The sequence below is a fragment of the Apus apus genome, chromosome 2, assembly GCF_020740795.1.
Source record: "Apus apus isolate bApuApu2 chromosome 2, bApuApu2.pri.cur, whole genome shotgun sequence".
Taxonomy (NCBI): Eukaryota; Metazoa; Chordata; class Aves; order Apodiformes; family Apodidae; genus Apus; species Apus apus.
This window is the reverse complement of record NC_067283.1, coordinates 28,073,775-28,094,875: the sequence shown is the minus strand read 5'-3', so window position 1 is coordinate 28,094,875 and position 21,101 is coordinate 28,073,775. Positions and strand designations below refer to the sequence as shown.

At 35.8% G+C, this 21,101-nt stretch overlaps 2 protein-coding genes across 3 annotated transcripts in view; one reads left to right on the top strand and one right to left on the bottom strand.

Annotated features, from left to right (window-relative positions):
- THSD7A (thrombospondin type 1 domain containing 7A) overlaps window positions 1-14,248 on the top strand; it is a 274,526-nt gene extending 260,278 nt beyond the window's left edge. The window contains exons 22-29 of the mRNA XM_051612804.1: window positions 40-185; window positions 748-922; window positions 3,034-3,207; window positions 4,247-4,342; window positions 7,333-7,415; window positions 7,741-7,951; window positions 11,209-11,296; window positions 12,701-14,248. Of these exons, the coding sequence (XP_051468764.1) occupies window positions 40-185; window positions 748-922; window positions 3,034-3,207; window positions 4,247-4,342; window positions 7,333-7,415; window positions 7,741-7,951; window positions 11,209-11,296; window positions 12,701-12,785 (1,058 nt within the window). The 3' untranslated portion in view covers window positions 12,786-14,248. The remainder of the gene's footprint in view (window positions 1-39; window positions 186-747; window positions 923-3,033; window positions 3,208-4,246; window positions 4,343-7,332; window positions 7,416-7,740; window positions 7,952-11,208; window positions 11,297-12,700) is intronic.
- The window catches only part of LOC127381886 (uncharacterized), a 74,593-nt gene extending 56,212 nt beyond the window's left edge, over window positions 1-18,381 (bottom strand). The window contains exons 1-3 of one of the 2 annotated variants that reach the window (XM_051612805.1): window positions 17,955-18,381; window positions 17,610-17,681; window positions 17,275-17,332 (exon numbers count right to left, since the gene is read on the bottom strand). In XM_051612805.1, coding sequence (XP_051468765.1) covers window positions 17,275-17,332; window positions 17,610-17,681; window positions 17,955-18,288 — 464 coding nt within the window. In that variant the 5' untranslated portion in view covers window positions 18,289-18,381. The remainder of the gene's footprint in view (window positions 1-17,274; window positions 17,333-17,609; window positions 17,682-17,954) is intronic. The other variant, XM_051612806.1, reaches the window with a different exon arrangement.
- Between the last annotated feature and the right edge of the window lie 2,720 nt (window positions 18,382-21,101).

Genomic DNA, 21,101 nt, shown 5'->3' with positions numbered 1-21,101 from the left:
CACTTTGTAGTTAGTTATATTGCTCTTTCTCATTTACAGGAAAAATGATCAGAAGGAGGACCATAAATCAGCCATTTCAGGGTGATGGGAGGCCTTGTCCCTCTCAGGTGGAGCAATTCAAACCCTGTCCAGTAAAACCTTGTTACCGATGGCAGTATGGTCAATGGTCTGCATGCAAAGTTGAGGTAAAAGCCGTAAGAGACTTTGAAGTTACAGAGCTTGTATACCTAGGCATATTTGTGATATGCTCAGATACCTACTTTATAGCTTATTTTACTTACTACTTTATAACTTACTCAAAAACTGAAAATTTGTTTTTAAAGTTCCTATTTGTCAACAGATATAACAATGTCCTACAGATATTCAAAGGATAAATGTACACTTTGGCATCTTTGCTAATAATTGAAATCCTATTGTGACAGAATATCTGTAGGAATGATTGGCATCTTAGAAGAGATCTCCACTTGAGATACTGCCGTGGTTGCAATTCAGAAGCATAATTATCTCCATATATTAAGAAACAGTGGTAGCAGCCAGCAGAGTTTTTGTTTTGGTTTGTTTGTTTCTGAAGTACAGAACAAAGTTTTTGTCATTTGTTTTTTGGTGTTTGTTTTTTTTTCTTCTTCCCCTACTGGAATGAACAAGAAGTTAAGCAAAAAATAATAGAAGTCAGAGTGACATGTAGCTCAAATCTAGTCTTGTAGCTCTTTCTTCTGTCCAGCATCCATGTACATCCTCTTTCCCCAGGATGCTCAATGTGGAGAGGGAACACGCGTGAGAAACATTTCCTGTGTGGTTTTTGATGGATCCATTGAAGATGTTGGCAAAGTAGTAGATGAGGAATTCTGTGGAGAAGTAGAGCCTATTATAGATGGTAATAAGAATATGATACTTGAGGAAACCTGCACTGTCCCTTGTCCAGGTAACACAGCTATTCAAATAAATGTTGCATCTCAAGATTGGGTATCATTAGAGTTATCAGTGCCTAGTATCAGCCACAGGCAAATAAGTCTTTTTAACATGCTTTACTCATTGGATTAATCCATCAAATGACCAACAGAGTTACTTTCCAGTAATGGCCTCAAGACAATAAATCAATTAGAAAAAATACCATGTTTTGAATTTTGTAAAACACACGTCTTGGTCACAGATTGTACCTATTAAGAATAGATTTTTTCACAAAATCTTTTGAAATAAAAACTGTGTTTATAAGAAAGACTGTTGGCTGATAGCTATATCTTTGTTTTAAGTGTTTAGATCACCTAAAAGCTTTATTAATACTTTTAATAGTGGCTAAGAACTTGATGCTTATGGGTGTCTAAGGAGGATAAGCTAGGGAATAATTTTTGTTTTGTTTTGCTTCAAGGGGCTATTCCAAACAAAACTAATATTTTGGTCTCTGAGAAAAGATGAGTGTTTCTAGCTGTTTAGGTCACTGGATATGAAATGCACTATCATTGCCCCTCTAGATTGAATCCAAAGGAGATGTTATAAATTATTTGGTCTATGCCCCTAATACTGAGAAGGATTAAGAGCTGATAACAGCTGTTTAATTTCCAGTAAAATGCCTCCAGTTAATTTCAAACTTATTTTTAGAATCTGAAGTACACTGCTGTTGTTTGGTGGAATCATTAGTAATGTATCTTCAGAAATAGTAATTAACTCCTTCAATTTTAATGTAGCTATCATTCCATCCCAATACTCTGGTTTTGTTCTCTGGCAACTGTCCTCTTTCTCAGAATTTTTTTCTAGTTCATTTCACATTAGACTAGAGGTAGCGTTGCTTCAATAAATAGAAAATATTCAAAACCAGAGAGACTTCCATTGCTCTTTTGTGCACAGCATTCCAATTGTATGATTGTCACATATTTTCCCTTATTAAATGAAAATTGGAAGAATAAACCCTTGTGGTTATCTTTTGTTGCTATTCAAATATATATTAAAAATACAGCTGCTTACTGCTTGCTTTTAACATTTTGCTGATCAGGAACCTGTTCTTCAACAATCTCACATTTAGCCAGCAAGAATAACTGCCCTGTGGGGATGTGTTAATGATACGCTCCAAGTAATGCTTCCAAAAATCACTTCTTGTTTTCCTATAAAGTATACATCAGTTCTTCAATTATTCATTTCTTCGCTTGCTTTCCTAACGTTGGCAAATAAAATTCCTTCATTAATCAGGCATCTGGTCAACACAGCACTGATTACATCTGTCATCAGTGTAATGCAAGGTAGCATGAATTTTTAATAGCTCTTTCACTGAAATAATGAGAACTAAGAGGTTTATTTATGAGTCTGTGCACAGTCTAGTTCCATTTTCTACTGCAGTTTTAACAAAATGGTCTCTTTGTGTTGTGCCTCAGATCTTCCTTAAATATTCTTTAGCTAATCATACTAATTAGGGTCATTAGTTTTTTTTTTTTTTTTCAGTTTTACACTATAAGATAGAATTCTACAAATCTCTACTATCCTAACATGAAATAGCCACAGCAGACCAATCAGCTTCCCATTTCCCTTTCTTACAAAGAATGTTCCAGCAATCACTTCTACTGTCTATTCAGAGGAATTTTGCATAAGGATATTCAACAATTAATCTTTTTAAAACTAGACAGTATTTTCTCGGTCTAAAATCAAAGAAGGATTGCGAACAAGATATATGAATTCACTGTAAGGCACACAGTGAACAATGCCCTAAAATTCACAAAAAATCCAAGTATTGAGTGGAGCATTACTCAGAAATTCAAAATGAGAATGATTGTATGGAAATGCTAGGGGAAAATACACTGCTTTAGAACAAATAGGCTTTTGTATAATCTCTTCATTATCTTTTTCTAATGCACACATATTCAGAGACTGTCAAAATATTGTCTTAAGTATAAGTCATGTTTAAGAAGAGGAATGAAAGGAAGTATAAAGAGGGAAAATTAAGAAACTGGACAATTTGACAATATTGTCAATTTTTTCTAAGATGTTCTGTATCAAAATCTCTTCACATATTATGATAATTTATCTTATAAAATTGCTGTTTGACAGGGGATTGTTATTTGAGAGAGTGGTCAGAATGGAGCCTTTGTCAGCTAACCTGTGTTAATGGTGAGGATCTTGGCTTTGGAGGGATACAAGTCCGATCCCGGGCAGTGATCATTCAGGATTTAGAGAATCAACATCTCTGTCCAGAACAAGCTCTGGAAACAAGACCATGCAATGGTAGGCACCGAAATACACATAAAGCCACTGTCTATAAGAAAAAAGTACAGAAGGCAATAGTTTTCTTTCTGTTCTGGTATCAAAATTTAGGCAAATACAGATTTGATAGGCATAGAAGTGTGCTTGAATTTTCCATGTAACAACTGTAAATAGAAAGACTTTCAGATGCTAACTAACACGTTACTACTTGAAATACAAACTTTGGAGAATTGAGGATCCTTTAGTAATAATAAAATTTCTTTTTATGATATAGGGAAAAATAGTTGCCTTTTCTGCTTGATAAGAATAAAAATAAATGTTTAAGTTTTGATACATAACCAAATTTTGATTTCTCTCTACCATTTGTATTGGTTTTAATTGCATGACATTAAAAAACTTCAGTCATGCATTCTGCTGGTACTCGATAAAGTATCTAAGAAAAGCCACTTTCTGTACAGACATTTCTTGTCCATTCAGATGCCAGACAGGTCAGGCAAAAAGGAACTTTATAAGGGTGCAGAATGACTCCATTATTTGTCCCAAGCCATGAGGGGTGTACAGCAGAGATTAGACATGAAGCCAAGCAGTGCCCAGGCCACTTCAACAAGCACTGGAGTGTTGACTGAAGCTCACCAATACCAGGAAAAGAACCTGAGTTTTGAGTAACAGATGGGCCACAACCCATTAGGAAGCCATTGGAAAACACCTTTTAGGAGGCTGTCTGTTTTGCCCATCAGCTACCTTACTCTTACTCCACATGCAGTGTGTACAACCATTACAGTTTGTGACTAGGATATATCTGCTCTATTCTGCATGTATTCTGTAAGTGCAGGAGCCCCTGGGGCCTCCATGAGTGCAGTGCACTCTTCTAAGCTGCTGAGTGAAGGAGGAAGAGACCTATGTAGCTGTAAAAGATAAAATTTTAGGGTTGGTATGAGTATGATATGCTAAGTATGAAGTCATATGCATGAGTATAGTATGCTGATGAGTGTGGCTGCCACCAGTGGTAGCCTAAAAACTTGTCATCACATTTCATGAAAAGTGAATTTTCTCTGTGTAGATGGCCAGTGCTATGAATACAAGTGGATGGCTAGCCCATGGAAGGGATCTTCTCGAACCGTGTGGTGCCAAAGGTCAGATGGTTTAAACGTCACAGGTAACTACTCTTTTTGTATACACACAAAAACATGGAAAATGTCTGGATAATGTTTCTTTTTTAAAATGACCTGCTAAAACTGCTTGTTCCTGATGTATGAATCAACATGCTGTTATCTTGATTCATCATGGTTTTGCATATTAAAAAATAATTTCTTTTTCAGAATGCAGTGTAATGCTAAAAGTAAATACAAATTTTATCTTCTGAACTGGACAGAAGATATATGTTTGATGGTGTGGGTTTTTTAATATAAACATCCTTACATTTCTAAATTTAGGGTTTCAGATTTCAAGTCCTACAACAAATACAACTTTAAAGTATTAAAGTTCATTTCAGTGTCTATACAGATGCAGGGAGAGATGTAAAGCTTGATAAGATCATGCCTATATCATACATCTCCTTAAAATTACAAAATATTGAAATTGAATAAATGTGCTAGTATAAGTTAATTTCTTTCCTTCAACGAAAGAAACTTATTACAGGATTCTTCAGTGGACAGCTGTGGAATGTAGTTTCTTTTTCTGCATGAATTAATGAAATCTGAATTATTCAGGTCTCCAAACTCAAGAATATCTTCCTATATATTTATTTATATTATTTTTTTTATCAGAATCAGGGATTCAATTAAGCTAAGATTTATGCATTTTTTAAAAAATAATTTTTATATCAGCCCAGATGGTCATAAAAGAATCCCAGAGATTGTAAGCACATTCTCAATGCCAACCACTGTCAGGTTAGTAAAATGAAAGAAGGTCTAATTCATGGACTGCCGATACATGATGATGGAATCCACCACTACTACTGTAACATTAGAAATACAATATCAGTTTTATTTTTACGAAGTTTTAAGTAATACTTAATAGTCCAGAGTCTCTTTTGCAAGTGTCGCCTTGTGCTGTAAGAATATTAAAATGCATCATCTTCACAGTGAATGCAATGGGGCATTATTTATGCACCTTGCTTGCTTCCTGCTGAGCTAAAATGCTTACAAGGTAAATAAAACTCTAAGTAAGGATTCTTATTGAGATCCATATTTGATAATATCTATTAAAGCTCCTGCAGGATTTCACAATAAATAACACTGGGTGATTATGCCTCTCAGATGGTAAAATCAGAATATATTAATAAATCACAGGCAGTAGTTGATAGTTGATAGTTGTTTGTTTTTTCTTATGTGACTGAATACAGCTATGTGATAAATTCCAGGAATACAAGTGTATGAATATGTGGTGTTGGCATTTTTTTTCATGACAGTATCTCCTAGGTATTCTTGGATCTACATTGCATTTATTTTTTTTTTTTCCAAAGTTTGTTTCTACATGGTTTTGAAGCTATGGTAACTTTCTGATTTGAAATAAAGACTACTGGAAAATTCTAGGCAATGTAAACACCATTTTCCATGCAATGCAAAACTGTATTATTTATATGTTCCTGATACTTTTCAAAGAAAGCACTTAAGTATACTGTTCTGCAAGAACTCCTTTGCATGATACATATAGTTGTGAACCAGATTGCAATTTACATTTGAATGTTTTTTGAAAAGGGATTGTATAAACTACAGTATTTAAGAGTTCAACCTGAGAGATGCACATACACAATTAATTTAAATGGAGATTACCTATTTTGATCTAGAGTCAATCCTTTTCTCTGATTACTGTGTTTCTTTGCTGCATTATTGCTGCACGTTTGGCTCTAACATAGTGTGTTTTAGTTCAGGCATTGATGAATTTTTATTGTGACTCCTGTTGGTATTTTAAGGCCCTTATTTATTTACTTACTTGCAGTATATTATTGTGCTAAATAGTTATTTTTTACTTGAAGGTGTTGTTTCCCATGGGCGATGAGGCAGCTCTTTCCTTACTTCCTTGGATGACTGATATTTTATTACATAGATTTCCACAGGCATGTGATTTGTATGCTAGGATGTACAATTTTTCTTTTGGGGGTGGTTGGGGGGAGGGAACTTATGGCAACCAGCAGGGTTTTCTTTGTTCTTCATCAGCCATCCTCTTAACACTTGGATCTATATAACCCCATTTAACTACATCTGCTATGGTCATGACCAAACTCAGCTATCAGGATTTCATCATCATATTACACCAGTATAAAAATGTTACTAATCTAAGATATGTAAGATAAGACATCCTAGAACAGCATAAATTTAAAACTACATGATGCATATCCCTCTTCTGTAAGACAGAAGGAAATCCATGTACCTTCAAACTGATTCTACATATATTTTAAAGTCATTCTGGCTGAAATGATAGTGAAAGCCTGATCGTGTGTATTGGTCCATAACAATAACTGCACTGTACATAAAACTGTAGCAAGGAGAATGAGGACTGTATAAAAAGGAAAAAAAAAAATTGAAACCCGCTCACTATATCATCATTGTCATAGCATTCAGTACAGGCTTTACTGAAAATACTTCTTTCCTTCTGAAAAATCTGTCTTAAGACTAGTGTGAAGTGTAGCTTTATAAGAGGCAAAGCTGTAGCATTTGTGGAAGTGACTACTGAGGAGCAGCAGAAAACAGGTATGCATTTGTAAACTGAATGCATAGTTGTTTTCAGTTGGGTAGAAAAACATAAATCAAATATAGGCTTTTATTTTCTTTGTAGCCACAGTTTTAATATGTGAGTCCTAAGGAGGGCCCTGGGGAACCAAAATCTCTTCTCTCACACACCCCAAAACATTTAAACTGTCTTTTGAGAAATCCACCAAAGGAAAAAGGGAAAAACAAAAGGCTCAGCTGCCAAACATTAGTTCTCTAAAATGCACATGAATGGAAACATGTGCTGTAGCCTTCTTCTACCTGTAGGAAAAAACCTTGATACCAATTACCTGACACCCAGGAATAAGAGAAGGACTCTTAATTTTGAATTGGCAATAAAGCTGTACTCCATCACATACTGTAGCAAGTAATGACATCAGTAATTTCATCAGTGGTGAGGTATTACCATGTCAAAATATGGTTTTCTGTCCTACAGGGGGCTGTTTAGTGATGCGCCAACCAGATGCTGACAGGTCATGTAACCCACCGTGCAGTCAACCCCACGCTTACTGCAGTGAGGTATGTGCTACTGCATTGGGGCATAAAACTCCCCTGACAGGGCATCCCGCAGTTCTCTCTACATTACAAAGATTATGCCAATAAAAAGTATTTTCAGCAAATTGTTAATTTGTTAAAATCAACTTCCAACCATTTTCTATCTTTCAATTAAACGTTGAATAAACTCCTGATTTGGTACAAACCTGCATAGAAGTATGTGAAGGACTGTCCAGACTAGTACTCCTCAAAACAGTCTTCTTTTCCAGTCATCCATGTTGTTTTGCTTTATGACTCACAGAAAACTGTGTTTTTGTGCTACACAGTGTAAAACACTTGTTCCCTACAGACTAGAACATGCAGTTGTGAAGATGGATACACTGAAGTTATGTCCTCTGATGGCACACTTGAACAGTGCACTCTCATCCCAGTGGTGGTGATCCCCACCATGGAGGACAAAAAGGGAGATGTGAAAACCAGTCGAGCTGTGAACCCTACCCAGCCCTCCAATAACCAGTCAGGACGAGGAAGGACCTGGTTTCTACAGCCTTTTGGGCCAGGTGAAGTCATACAATGAGCAGTTCCTAATGCTAAGTACTGCTGCAGGGTCTGGCATTTTTATTTTTGTGATGCCGAGGAAGAAAATAAAAACCCATAAGTGCTCGTTCGAGAAGACAGGCATCTGCCCTGACTGAAAACAATGGAAGGGACACAAGCAACCCCCTAGCTTTCTCAGCTACTCCCTCAGTATGTTTAATGAAATCCTGTATTGTGGAAGATTTCCTTTTAATCCCTTCTACCTGCTAAAATTCACAGAAGCTATTTGAACTGTGACTTTAGAAGGGAGGTGGCTGCAAAGTTGCAAGCCAGAGTATTAGGTTATGCTGTCTTAACCAATAATTCTGCTGACAGAGGAGTGAAAAGGTAGCACTGAATACTACAGAGGGTAAGGGCTGCTTAAAATTTGCAGCCGTAGAGTAAATTGTAGGAAAAGAATCAGTATAGATATGCTAATACTTTTCTGCCACATCCATATTTAAACTAATTCGTGTTAGACACAAGTTAACCGTATTATTGCTATTTAGCATAGCATGCTCTAGGTCTAAAGGTTTATTAGCTTTTATGGTGGACCATGCTCTTCAAAGCTGAGCAAGGACTTATGTGAAGGAGTGGCAAAAATATATTAAAAGACAGTTATCCCATCAGAAATACTTTATAAAGTCCATCATGTAATTAGATTTCAGTAACTATTTCCTGGTACTATTAAGCATTGAGATAAAACTTTAAGTAACAATTTAACATAAAGAGATCTGATGCTTGTCCAAAAATGTTAATTATGTTAAGAGAGCATTGGTTATAACCTTAAATGTCTTTTAAATCACATAGAGCTAAATATAATAACACACGTCTTAGAGTGTTAATTTCTTTCTAAAGCTTTTATGAATGGTTTTAACCTGAAAATTGAAAACAGTAGCTCTACATGCATGCCCTGTAAAGTGCTGCAAGTTGAAAAGTACAGTAATACTTGTAATAAGCCGATTAAATAATGTTTAGGTTAGAAATCTTTATGTTAGATCCCATTAGTGTTACTAGTATTTATTGGAGTTTGTACTGTGATGCAATATTTTATACCTGCAATAAAATTATCGTTACTCCAATTAGTTAATACTTTAATCTACAATAAACTAAAAAAATAATAATAAAAAAAATTAAGCTTTTCTGGTCCTCCTTTTAAAAATGGCATCTTACCAATTATCTTTTACTCATTCCAGCTAACTCCACCTGGAGGTGCTAGAGGGTGGCTTGTAGCAGCCAGAGTGCCCGCAATAAGCAAATGTCAGATAGTCACCTTCGACTAACTAGGAACGTGGATGTTCATGTGAGCTCAGACATGGTTTTTGGAACAAGGAACTGTTGAGAGATTTCATGAGAACTCACCAATTTTTCAGTAATTCAAATTAGGAAGCTCAGCTCAGATCAAACCAATGGTATTCATGTATGAGCAAATGTGGGAGAAAGCAAATATTTTGCACCTTAGATGATATTTATGCTTGATTATTTTAATTCTAGGATTGGGTAACTATTGGAAGGGTTTTCATTTATTCTAGCATGATTATTCCTTTCCTCACAGTTTCTAAGTCTGGAGAGAAAATAGTTCCTTCACTTTCTTTGGCAAATTAAACTGCAGTTCCAGAAAGAAAGGTATTTAAACTCTACTCTTCAGGTGACTGTACTGATGTACCCAAAACAGATCAATTTGAGATGCCAGTTCCCTTATATACATATAAATAATCTGCATGGGGGAATTCAGAAAGCCTGATTTAGATGCCTGTTATTGCATAATATGAATGACCTAATTAACAGACTTCCCTACTTTGACAAAAATAAATAAATCCATACACACGGTAATGCCAATCTTATTTTCAAGGAGATAATACTATTTTAAAACAAGCAAACCCAAACCAACCTGAAACTCCTTATACTTACCCATGGAAATAAGCCAATGAGAGAAGAAACAAACCTATTTAGCAGTACTGAAGTTTGAATTCCTCTCATTAGTATTATAATATCATTATAGATCAGTTATTTAAGTTACATCAGTTATGAGATAAAATTTTCATTAGGTTGATGGATGCAATGAAGCTAAAATGTTTTTATATTAATTAGTCTTGAACAAGTTGTTCATGTGACTGCAAGACTTCACATTGCTAGATAATAGAAAGCCTGAACTTAACTGCACAGTAATAGAGAGAGCTACTATGAATTTGAACAAAGTCAGTCTGACTAATTTTTGTTATTATTATATTTTGTTCTACAGAGGTATCAAGAAGCACTAAATATTGGGTCATAAAAATTTTAGCTGTGTTTGCTTACATTGCAAATATACATGACCTCATGAAATAAAAATGTTTCCCCTTTTAAATTAAATAATGCAGCTTTTTAAATGCAATTTTCATTGTCAAGGTGCTGCAGCAAGGCTAGCTAACTGCCTGTGTAAGAATAATTTCAAAAAGCCATTTAAAAATTTGCAAAAAGAGTCAGATAAAAGTAGGGAGTCAAACAGCATGCCCTGACCTTGGGTTGTGACATGCTCATTTGGAATTCATAACAAAACCCCACAGACAGAGAAAGTCACACCATTTTTCTTGGGATAAGTCAGTGCATCTAGGATCAAGGCAAGTAGAAGAGTGGGATGTATAGCTCATCCCACAGGGATATTATGTTCAAAATGCAAGCTGTACAGACGGCATGTAAACACAATCCACATTAACAGAGAGTTGTTCTATTTGTGAGCAATAAAACCTGCATTTTGTAGGGGAAGAAATTGAAAAATTATTACTTTATGCAGTAGAGAAAGTTGTGTACATGCAGTTAAGGCATGGATGAGGCAAAACATGCTAAAGGTATTTTAAAAAATCAAATCAAATAGCAACAAGAATGAAAATAACAGGCAGATTGATTTACTGGAGCTCAAATGGAAAGTGACACTAACAGCATAAATGAGTCCCACACTGATGAGCTGCCCTGTGATGACACTGAAGGGCTTCTTGCTACCAGTGGGCCCAGGGGCTGGGATGCTGGGGGTCTCCCTTGCTGCCTCTGCCCCACCTCTCAGCTTCATTCAGATTACCCAGACTGCAGCTGAAAAGCAGAACACAAGTGCACAGAGAAGCTTGGTTGTTTAATAGTATTTACTCTAATTAAATACTATTGCTACTGAATAGCTTATTTTGCATTATAAAAGTATTTCTTTATCAGAACTAATACCTCAACAAGACTAACTCAAACACTACTGACTAACATTCATTCCTTTTAGATGGGAAGCTGAAGACCTGGGTTTATGGTGTAGCTGCTGGTGCATTTGTTTTACTCATCTTTATTGTTTCTATGATCTATCTAGCCTGGTGAGTTCTTTAATTATTTACAAACAAACAGTCCCACACAGACTGTAATGCAAGCATTTAAATATGCTGCTGTAGAAACTGCAGGCACTTCTCTGAACTGCAGTGTTTAATTTTCCATGTCTTTTTGTCCAAGCTCACGTTAATGGACCCCAGCTGTAGTCTAGATGATGGTTAAACACATGCTTTCCTGAGGTTAGAAAAACTTCTTACAGAGATGAGATAGCTTAGTGTATAATTTATTCTTGTTCACTTTATCTCTGTAACAACGTACTGTGTCCGTGATAATTTCATTCCGTGATAAATTCATTGCATCTGTATCACAAAATACAGAGGGAGGTAGCAAGAAGAAAAATTAGTTATCAGGCAAGTCAGATTTATGTTTGGCAGGATATAAAGAGACACAATGAAAAAAAGTCTGAAAACTTTCTCATGTGTTTTTCATACATTAAATATTATTTAGTTGAAAAATCTTTGTGCATGTTTTTGCAAGAACCTTTGAGAATGCTCTTCCTGAAGCTTTCTAGGTTCTGTTTGGAATTTCTGGTCCAAATGTGCAGGTGGAAGGTGAGGGAAGTGTTGTCATACACATCAGTTTCTTGGCTGTACTGCGTTATTAGACATTTGAAGGGCTTCTGGACTTGTTTGGTTTTTAGCAAACCTTCCCCAGAATTTCACTTCTGTCTCAGTAAGGAAGAATTTTTTTTTTTTTTTTTTTTTTTTTTTTTTTTTTTTTTTTTTTTTTTTGAGGAAAAGAAAATCCGTTAGCTGACAACTCCACTGCAGATTCTTTGAATCTGGAGCCACTGCAAGCCGTTATAACCACTTGTTTGTTAACAAAAAATTAGGTGTGGGCTAACTCAAGGCTAGATAGGGTATGGTTATGGCTAACAAACATATCCCTGCTGTTTATGACTGCTTTGATTATAACATCTAGAATTAATTATATTCATTCTAGCAAGTGTAATGACATAAAACGAATCAAAAGATGGAACTTTCCTGTGGAAACCCTGGATGTGTCAAGAGAGGTTATGATTTGAGTCATATCATTTAAAAGAACCTGATTGCAGCTTTGATGCATGACCAAATATTACACTGCAGGCTCTGGGTTCTTCTGAAAACTGACTGAGCTTGCAGGATTACTTGCCAAGGATTTAACCAAGTCACATAGGTGCTGTAATGGCCTGTTTCTGAACAACTGAACTTTGAAACTAGATATTGCTTTGGGTTGGTAAAGAGATTAGTAGTGATCCAAGTGAAGGCTAAAGACCTTAGAATTAAAGCTTTTACAAATGAACAACCAAGTGCATTACCTTAAAACACACTCATCTTTCATTTAAGATTGAAATTCTTCTTTGATATGTTATTAGTTTCTTGGTCTATTTACAAATTATTTTATTGTTTCAGCAAAAAGCCAAAGAAGCCCCAGAGAAGGCAGAACAACCGACTGAAACCTTTAACCTTGGCTTATGATGGAGATGCAGATATGTAAAATGTAACATCTCATGGTGACAAATGGAGTCTAAAATAATGGATTGAAATCAGAAGGTATCCAAAGCCACAGGGATTTTCTATGGAGTGGATTGTTTGGACTTTTTCTTTTTTGTAACTGCACCATAGATAAAGAAGGATGTATTTCATAATGCCTACAAATATTCAAGTTATTATTGCTTTACTTTAGACCATCAGCACTGAGAAAGCTGGCAGAATCACACTAATAGACACTGCAGTTGGAGATTTGTGGTCTTTCCTCAACCTCACAAACTATAAGCACCACTTCTGTCTCCAGAATACTGTAGCTGACATAGTTTTAACAGTCGGAAGCCCCTGCAACATTAACCAAGTATAATCAGTACGCATGAAGAGTTTGTACCAAGCTATCTATGACTCTTTATATTCAAGCATAACATATATACTCAGTTGAACCATACGTATTACTCTATCAGATTATATACTTGTTAAAGAGCATTTTAGTGCTTAGTACAATATTAACTTCTAACTGGGACTAACCCACTGAACAAGGTCTGTGGTTTTCCAGTTGATGATAACTTGTGTTAACCTGCATTTCAGAGGGCAATGACTCATTTGCAAAATTCCGTCCTATTATCACTCCAAAGTATAAAGGCCTCATATGTACATCCAGAAATCTCATCCTCATATGTACATTCTGAGATTCAGTATTTTCTAGCAGTTGCTGTCTGGAAAAAGAATACCCACTGTAAATGGTACAATATGTTTCTACTTTCTCTAACTCAAACTGTTGCCTGCATCTTTTTTGCTACATGTAAGGCAAATTTTTGCACTATATTAGTGCAGCATGATATGCACTTAACTAGTATTGCCATAGAAACTGCCTCTTTTCAGAAAGGATGATGATGTATCTTGTGCAAGGAGTGTCAAGTAGGTCTTGTATCCTGAAGAGAAGCTTTTGGTTTGGACTGCGACTGGATGGAATCGGCTAACAACGTGTACTGCACACCCCGTTCCTTGCCACAGCAGCCATTTGTAGTCTATATCATGGCAGTAATACAAGTGTCTAGTTTCTTGCCCATCTACCTATACTGGTATAGATCGTCCTGCTGGTTTCTAATTGTACTTTGAAGGCTGTTTATGACTAGAATTTTTATATTTGTTAACTTTGTTAGAAAAAAAAAGAGAAGTGGTTGCCCTGTAATCTTGAGTGATATACTTACTGTCTGAAAAGGTATTCTGGTTGTTTGTTCAACTAAAATAAAATGGTTTTGCTCTTTTTTCCTTCCACAACTGAGAGCTTTTTCACTGTTGCTGACAGTGCAGTACTCAGAGCCCTTTCGTCTTTTCTAATTAGGATAATTGGATGGACACTTTTAATTATTCAGTTAAACTCTTGAATGTATGAGATCAATAATTCTGTCATTTTAATACTCATGACTTTTAAAAAAACCTCTGGCAGTATAAAAATTCACTGAACCTCTTCCATGCTTGTGGCTTTTCACTGTTATGCTTCTCATATGAAGTTCATTGACTTGCCACTGTATCTACATGCCTGTTACAGATGTGATTCATGACCTGAGAAGGGTTATTCTCATCAAACGGCTTCTATGTGTAGTCCGAACATATAAGTGACTGTGTCACTGTTAAGCAATACAAAACTTTATCAGGCAGCCTCTCAAAAATGCTTGTTATATAAAGTTCAAAATTACGTCCTCAGGTCTTTTTTTATAACCTAAACTATTTCTGCCTACTCATCACTCTACTTACTGAAGAAGCACCAGTTTTTGCACACTGAATAAAACTGTAGCTTTGCAAATATTGGCCCAGATCCACTGAAATCAATCACAAGACTCTCATGGTCATCAATCCTTAAATAGTCCTTAAATACCTGCTTTGTTCCATGTAGAATATTCTTGGAACCTGTGTGCGTTTTGTGCAATGTTCAAGAGAGATCATGGTCCTACTGTAATTTAGCTAACTTATATTACTAGTCTCCATCAAGAAAATTATCTTCCTCCCATTGCATAAGTATTCCCCAAATGGGTATGGTGAACAGAGAGGAACAATAGTAACAATCATTTATACAGATTTAATTTCTCATTTTATACCTTGATCTAGCCACAGCTGGTGAAGTGCCATGGCCTCCAGCCACAGCAGTGGTTCATTTGTATACGTGTAGCAGGACTGGGGGCTTCAGTATTACATCATTTTGTAAAGATCCACAGGAAAGAAAACCACACCAAAACAAAAAACCTTGATGAATTTAATTACGTCAGCATTCTTGAGTAGGAAACAAGAAAAACCTAGCTGATTCCTATCTTGTCAGACATTAAAAAAATGTGAAAAATGTATAATGTTAAATATCATGTGGAGACACAAAGCTTAATAATTATTTCTGTATTTTTAAAAGTCTAATTCTGTGTTGTCAAATAGTATTGAACCAATGGGGAATTGAGTGAACAGGGTTTCTTTCATTGGCAATGAGACATCTTTATTTGTTATACTGACTGACCTTAGCAGGAGCTGCTGCCTAGTTCTTGCCTTGAACATTTGTATGTCCTAAATCTAAGAATTTAATAACTTGAAGTGATGCTCTCTCCTTTTTCTCACTATATAAAAGGAACAAACAAAGAAAGAGATTGGAGGGCTTTTAAAGTATGTTTGGCCTTTGAAAGCCATGTGAGTATTTTAGTATGTGTTACATTTTATATCTGATCAGTGAATTTTGCTGGTGCACATCTGCATCATACTAGTGCTGCATTTGAAGTCTAGAGTGCATTTGTATTTTGATTTTTATTTTTTTTTACAAAGTGCATCTAAATTTGAGGCCAGAATGGCTTCCCTCATTTTCAAGAAAACAAATATTAAGCTATAAGGAGGGCTGAAATTGTATGTAAAGCTAAAAATTTCAAAGTGATTAAGCCCTGTAGCTTTGTAACAGAAATAAATTATAGGTGAATTATCAGTTTAGAATGAAAAGCAATTTGCTTTAAAGATAAGAGTGCTTCTACAAATCCAGTGCCTAAAGCAGCCACTACCATAGGTTGTTAGTTTGTGAAAGTAATGTTTCCAGTGATCAAATAAATCATTTGGAAAGTAGCAAAGTAGACATCTTCCTGTTGATGTGGTGGTTTGTATTTCCTTTTTAAATCTGTAGTTTTTAGATTACTGTGTCTGCTTTGAGTCCTGGACTAGTTCATTTTTGAAGCTTTGGTGCAACTGCACTATCTTGTTTATATTTGGTATAAAGCATCAATTTCAGAACTCCCTTTCTTCTGCCACAATGTAATAAAGTTTGTTTTCCAATATTACAATCTGAAAATACCAATTTAAAAACGCTTTGTATAAATCACTGTAACATATACCTTGAATGAAATGGAAATCTGTCTTTTTACCTTTATGTAAATTGTGCTCACCCAAAGTTAAGAGTTTATTTTGCCTAACTTAATTTACTTGAATATTTATTTTGTAGAACAAGCAGGCAGCTGTCTGAGGAATGTTTACCTTTTTTTTGGTTAATGTTAATTTGTAAATTGTGTATTGCATTTTTATTTTTTCAATTATGTATATTTCTTTTTTAAGGCACAAAATGTTTACGTACAACTACTGCAAATTTGTGTATATTGTCACTAAGCTTTATTCAGTTAATACAGATGACATGAAAATGTAACAAGTCTTACATTTTCATCTGGGTTATTTTTACATAACTGATGTATTGCTGATAATAAATATAAACACAAAATAATTTCACGTCTTTTTTTTAACAGAGGCAGTGTACCTTTCTGGTATAGAGCAACAATAAAAGCCAGATCCCTAAATTATTGCCACCTTTCAAATGGTCTCTTTTTTGAAAGAAATTAGCAAAGATACCCTTGTTAAAATAAGTATCTTTAAAAAGAATGAAAAATGCTTTCTAATGTTAAGGTAACTATCAATGCCCATTGCTACTGCCCTTGCTGACACAGAATTTTACAATGCATATTTACTTCATCAATAAATGTCTTGTAAGTCAAATAAATTAAATTGTATTTTAAATTTTCTTCCTTAATTACCATTTTTAGGTGAGGAAAACCAACCCAGTTGTGCCGAATAAGGAGTGACTTGAGGTCTCACTAAAGGACATGGATTCACTTTGGTGAAGGCTGTCCCTTTCCCTTTATGAGAAGGAACAGGGAGCAAAGTCCTCCCTCTCCTCCAAATAAACAAACATGCCCAATGCAATCAATAAAATTATTTACATGCCAGTTGTTGAATAACCATGACCAAATTAACTCTAATTTCATAATTGCTCATATGTTGTCTCTGTGCTTTCTAAAACTCAAATTTTTCATGTTCGATTCTGCAACATATATTCACATTACTTCATGAGGTTTTGTTCAGTTTCAGTAGTTATTACCTCCCCAGTAACACTTCCAGGCTAACTGTTAAAGGAGTTAAACCCAGTTTTCAGCACACAGAGCTCTGATTTTAGAGGCATTTCAGGATTTTCAAAAGTACCTCCTACCTACATTTTCTCTTGCTGAAATCCACAGAAAAATAACAGAAGCATTGGATTTGTCTTGCCACCTGAAATTTAATAGAGGAATTTTTTAGATAATGTAAAATTGGTTAATTAAGTACAGGCAGAATTCTACAAACAGTTGAAAAAGATACTTGAGAGAAAAAAAAATTAAGATTCTCATTTAAACTCTGCAGAAGAGTTTAAATGAACATGCCTACAGCATGCTAATGAAGATCTGAAGGCCTTCACATTCACTTTATTGAAAAACAAATAACTAGGAGAATATTATTTTCTAATACAAGTATAATTAAAGGAGATAAACAGGTAAATCAAAATACTTACATAAGCTTTGTGAATATTTTGGCCTTCTAGTAATCTGAAGATCTACAATATTCAGTCTAGAAAATGATCCTGCTGAAAGAGTACTTTTCTTAAGCAGCTATTTACAATATATTTAGCATCACTAAGCACAATTTGGCTACAGAGAAGCTTATTTTTGAATCTTCTGGTTATTTTCTTAGACACAGTAAAACTGAACATCTATCCAAAAGCAGCTCATGACCAGGAAAATGAACAACAGATTGTCACTTTTTCAGGGAGGAGGGGATTTTTGTGTGTGGCTCTTAGTAACTGCCTGCCTCTTCATTTAGTTTTCAGCACAGGAAGTGGAGCACGCATTTAACTTACCTTCATTTGAACAGTGGCCCCTGGCTGTGGAGGGGGTTGTCCTGTGGTGACATGCTGGTAAGGCATCTCCTACATCCTTTTGAAAATGGGTATCTTTGCTAAGTTCTGTCTGATCTGAAGGGTTGGGAAGCTTACTGTGAGGCACACCACCAGCAGCATTTGGCACCAGGTGCCATTGCGCTTTCTGTTTGTCATCAGGCAACATTGCACCAGGAGAGGGTTGAACCCTGTGACAGCACAGTAGTTTCCAAGTGGCAGATGTTAACACCAAACTGCTGGTACCTTTGTGTGGTAGTTCTTTAAGATAACCCTTCCAGCCTGATGTATAAGCCATTTCTGAGATTAATATTGTGACCTGCCTCAACAAGCTGTTGGATGCTGCCTAAACCTGCGTGTCCTGGTTTGGTTAGTAATGTCTACTGAAGAAGACATGGGAGTGGTGGTCTTGGTGGACAATGCGTTGACCACAACTCAGCCACAGACCCTGGCTGTGAGGGAGGCAACCATACACAGGCGTGCTGCACTGACAAGAGCTTGAGTGAGGTCATTAGTAAGGGATAAAATTGTTCAATTTGTCACTGTGTTGAAGCTAAAACTTAGCCATAGAATCATAGAAAGGTTTGACTTGGAAGTGACTTCAAAGGTCATCTAGTTCCAGCCCTCCTGCAGGGGCAGAGACACCTCCCACTAGACCAGGTTGCTCAAAGCCTCATCCAACCTGGCCTTGAACACTCCCAGGCAGGAGGCACCCACAGCTTTTCTGGGCAACCTATGACTCATCACCCTCATTGTGAAGAATTTCTTCCTAACATGCACTTGTATCATCACAATCCATGATCACAGCTATTTTTGTTTTCCATATACCAAAAAAACACATTTCAAACTGTTCTAAGTTGAACCTACTTAATTATCAGTACACATTTACGTATTTACAGATCCCTTGCCTTCTTAGAGAAAATAAAATTTGGTACTTGTCTGTTTATAGATGAGGAGTTTGTGGCTCCCACATACATTTTAATATTTTGTGGATTGTATTCAGAACACAGTCCTGAAATTTGCTAGAATTATATTCTGAAAGGAAAATTGTCAAATGAATGAGCTTTTGTTTATTTTCAAAAAAACTCTTCACAGTGTAATTGTATTTCTTTAAAATTGAAGGGGACTACTTGTTGCTCAATAAATATCAGATCAGGCTTGCTTAGCTTACAAATAAAAAATGTTTAGTCACAAATTCAGTGTTGGGTTTGAAAGCAAGTCTACTTTTTGTCTTCCCTTAACAACTGTAAAAACAAAAACCCTTTCTTACCTGTGTATGTCAAACTGTGACTTAAATCTTAGCTTTTTATTTTTACCCAGTGCTGCTCATTAAGATGCCTATATAGAATGGCAATATAATTTGAATCCATGACCAGAATTTAAGTAACAGTTCTGTGAATACACATTCAGTTTGTTGGCTATCCAGTATTGACAAATTATGTTAAATGGCCTAACCTCTCCCAAAATGAAACGAAACTTATTTACGTGACGTGTATCACAGAAAAACAAAACAAAACAAAAAGCAAACAAAAAAACCCAACCAACCAACCAAAAAAACCCCATGAAAACTGTCACAGAAAAACAAAGGACAGGTGATATATTGTGGTTTGCTTTCATACTCTAAACTTGATTCCCTTAACAGCTTTCTTCTTGTGCCCCTATTATGTCTTGGTGCTTGAAGCAAGTGCCAAATTTCATCCTTAGCTGGAAGTTTTCTGATTTGCATTGATTGCTGCCATAGCCTTAATACTCCTTTGATGTGTCCTCTCACTCTTAAGATCATAGGTAGACAACAATATTTACCAGTTGACAACTTACAGGTATTTAAAAGCATGCTATCAAAACCAGAAATATGCTTTAAAATGTGGATTTTGAGACTGAAATAAGTTGTTTCCTCTCTTCATGCAACCAAACCTGCAGCTATGTATTTGGAAACCTTGATGATACCTATATCTACGTATTTCAGGTTCAAACAGACCATTCTATTGCTGTTATTTTACACTTTTCTCTGTTGTTCCCTTGTGATATTAATTTTGTGTTAATTTTGATTGTAAAATCATAGTAAGGGCTGTCTCCTCTGTCTCCTCCTATAGGAGAAAGGAGAACTCCCTCTTTGGAAGCCTGACTGTGATACAACAATAAACAAAGATTAACAGAAGTCTAAATCCTCAGTATCTGTTATTTTTCCAAGAATTCTGGGATAAAAGCTTGGGGACCAGTCTAGAAAAGTTCTCTATTTGTGAAGTCTGTGCAGAGTAAATTACCACAGAAGGCAACCAAAACCCCTTTTCCCATTAGCAGCTCTATGGCAGGAGGTTATGTCTTCACATTTCCTATTTTTAAGTGTTACACACATGGATGTTCTGGGTTTAATTACTTCATCTATAAGCTATACCAACAACTTAAAATCACAGGTAGTACAGATTATGTCAAGGTATATTTAGAACAATTTATCAGAGATGTGTAGCATCACATGTGATAACACAGAGCTGAGTTTAAGTCAATATTCTGTTCTGAAGTCAGGAGGGGAATCTCCATACATGTGTATTTCAGATTTGGAACTTATTTTTATTTTTGACATTCCACAAAATGAAATAAATTTTCATCACTTAATTTGATTTGAACCAAAATACCCCACACAGTCAGTACTGAAAAATAACAGTTCTCAGTGGCAGGTCTGCTCCTTCCAACCAGAGGGCTGGCCCCACCTAACCAGGGTCTCGAGTGACCGAGCAGTCCAGGAAGGCACTCGCTTCTTTCCCACACTGGGAAAGAAGAACCAGTTCTTTCTAAAGGAACAGTTCTTGCTGAAGTCTCAGTCTTCGAATAGGCTGTGTTAGGGTCTCATCTGGTTATTAGGCCTCAAAACAAAAACTACCAGTTATTAATACTGGCCCTGTGACCTACTAGCAAAGAACCAATGCCCTGTACAAAGCTTGATTCCTAAGGTAGTCTGGCAAACTGGCAGGAAGAAAAGTTTCACTGACTGAATCTTACCTGTTATTTGAAGTATTATATTGGTGTGTTCCTCACTGCTCTGTTTCTTCAATCTCCAAGAATGAAGGATTCTGTAGCTCAATTTTATGGAAATTGATGATACCAGGTTTTGCT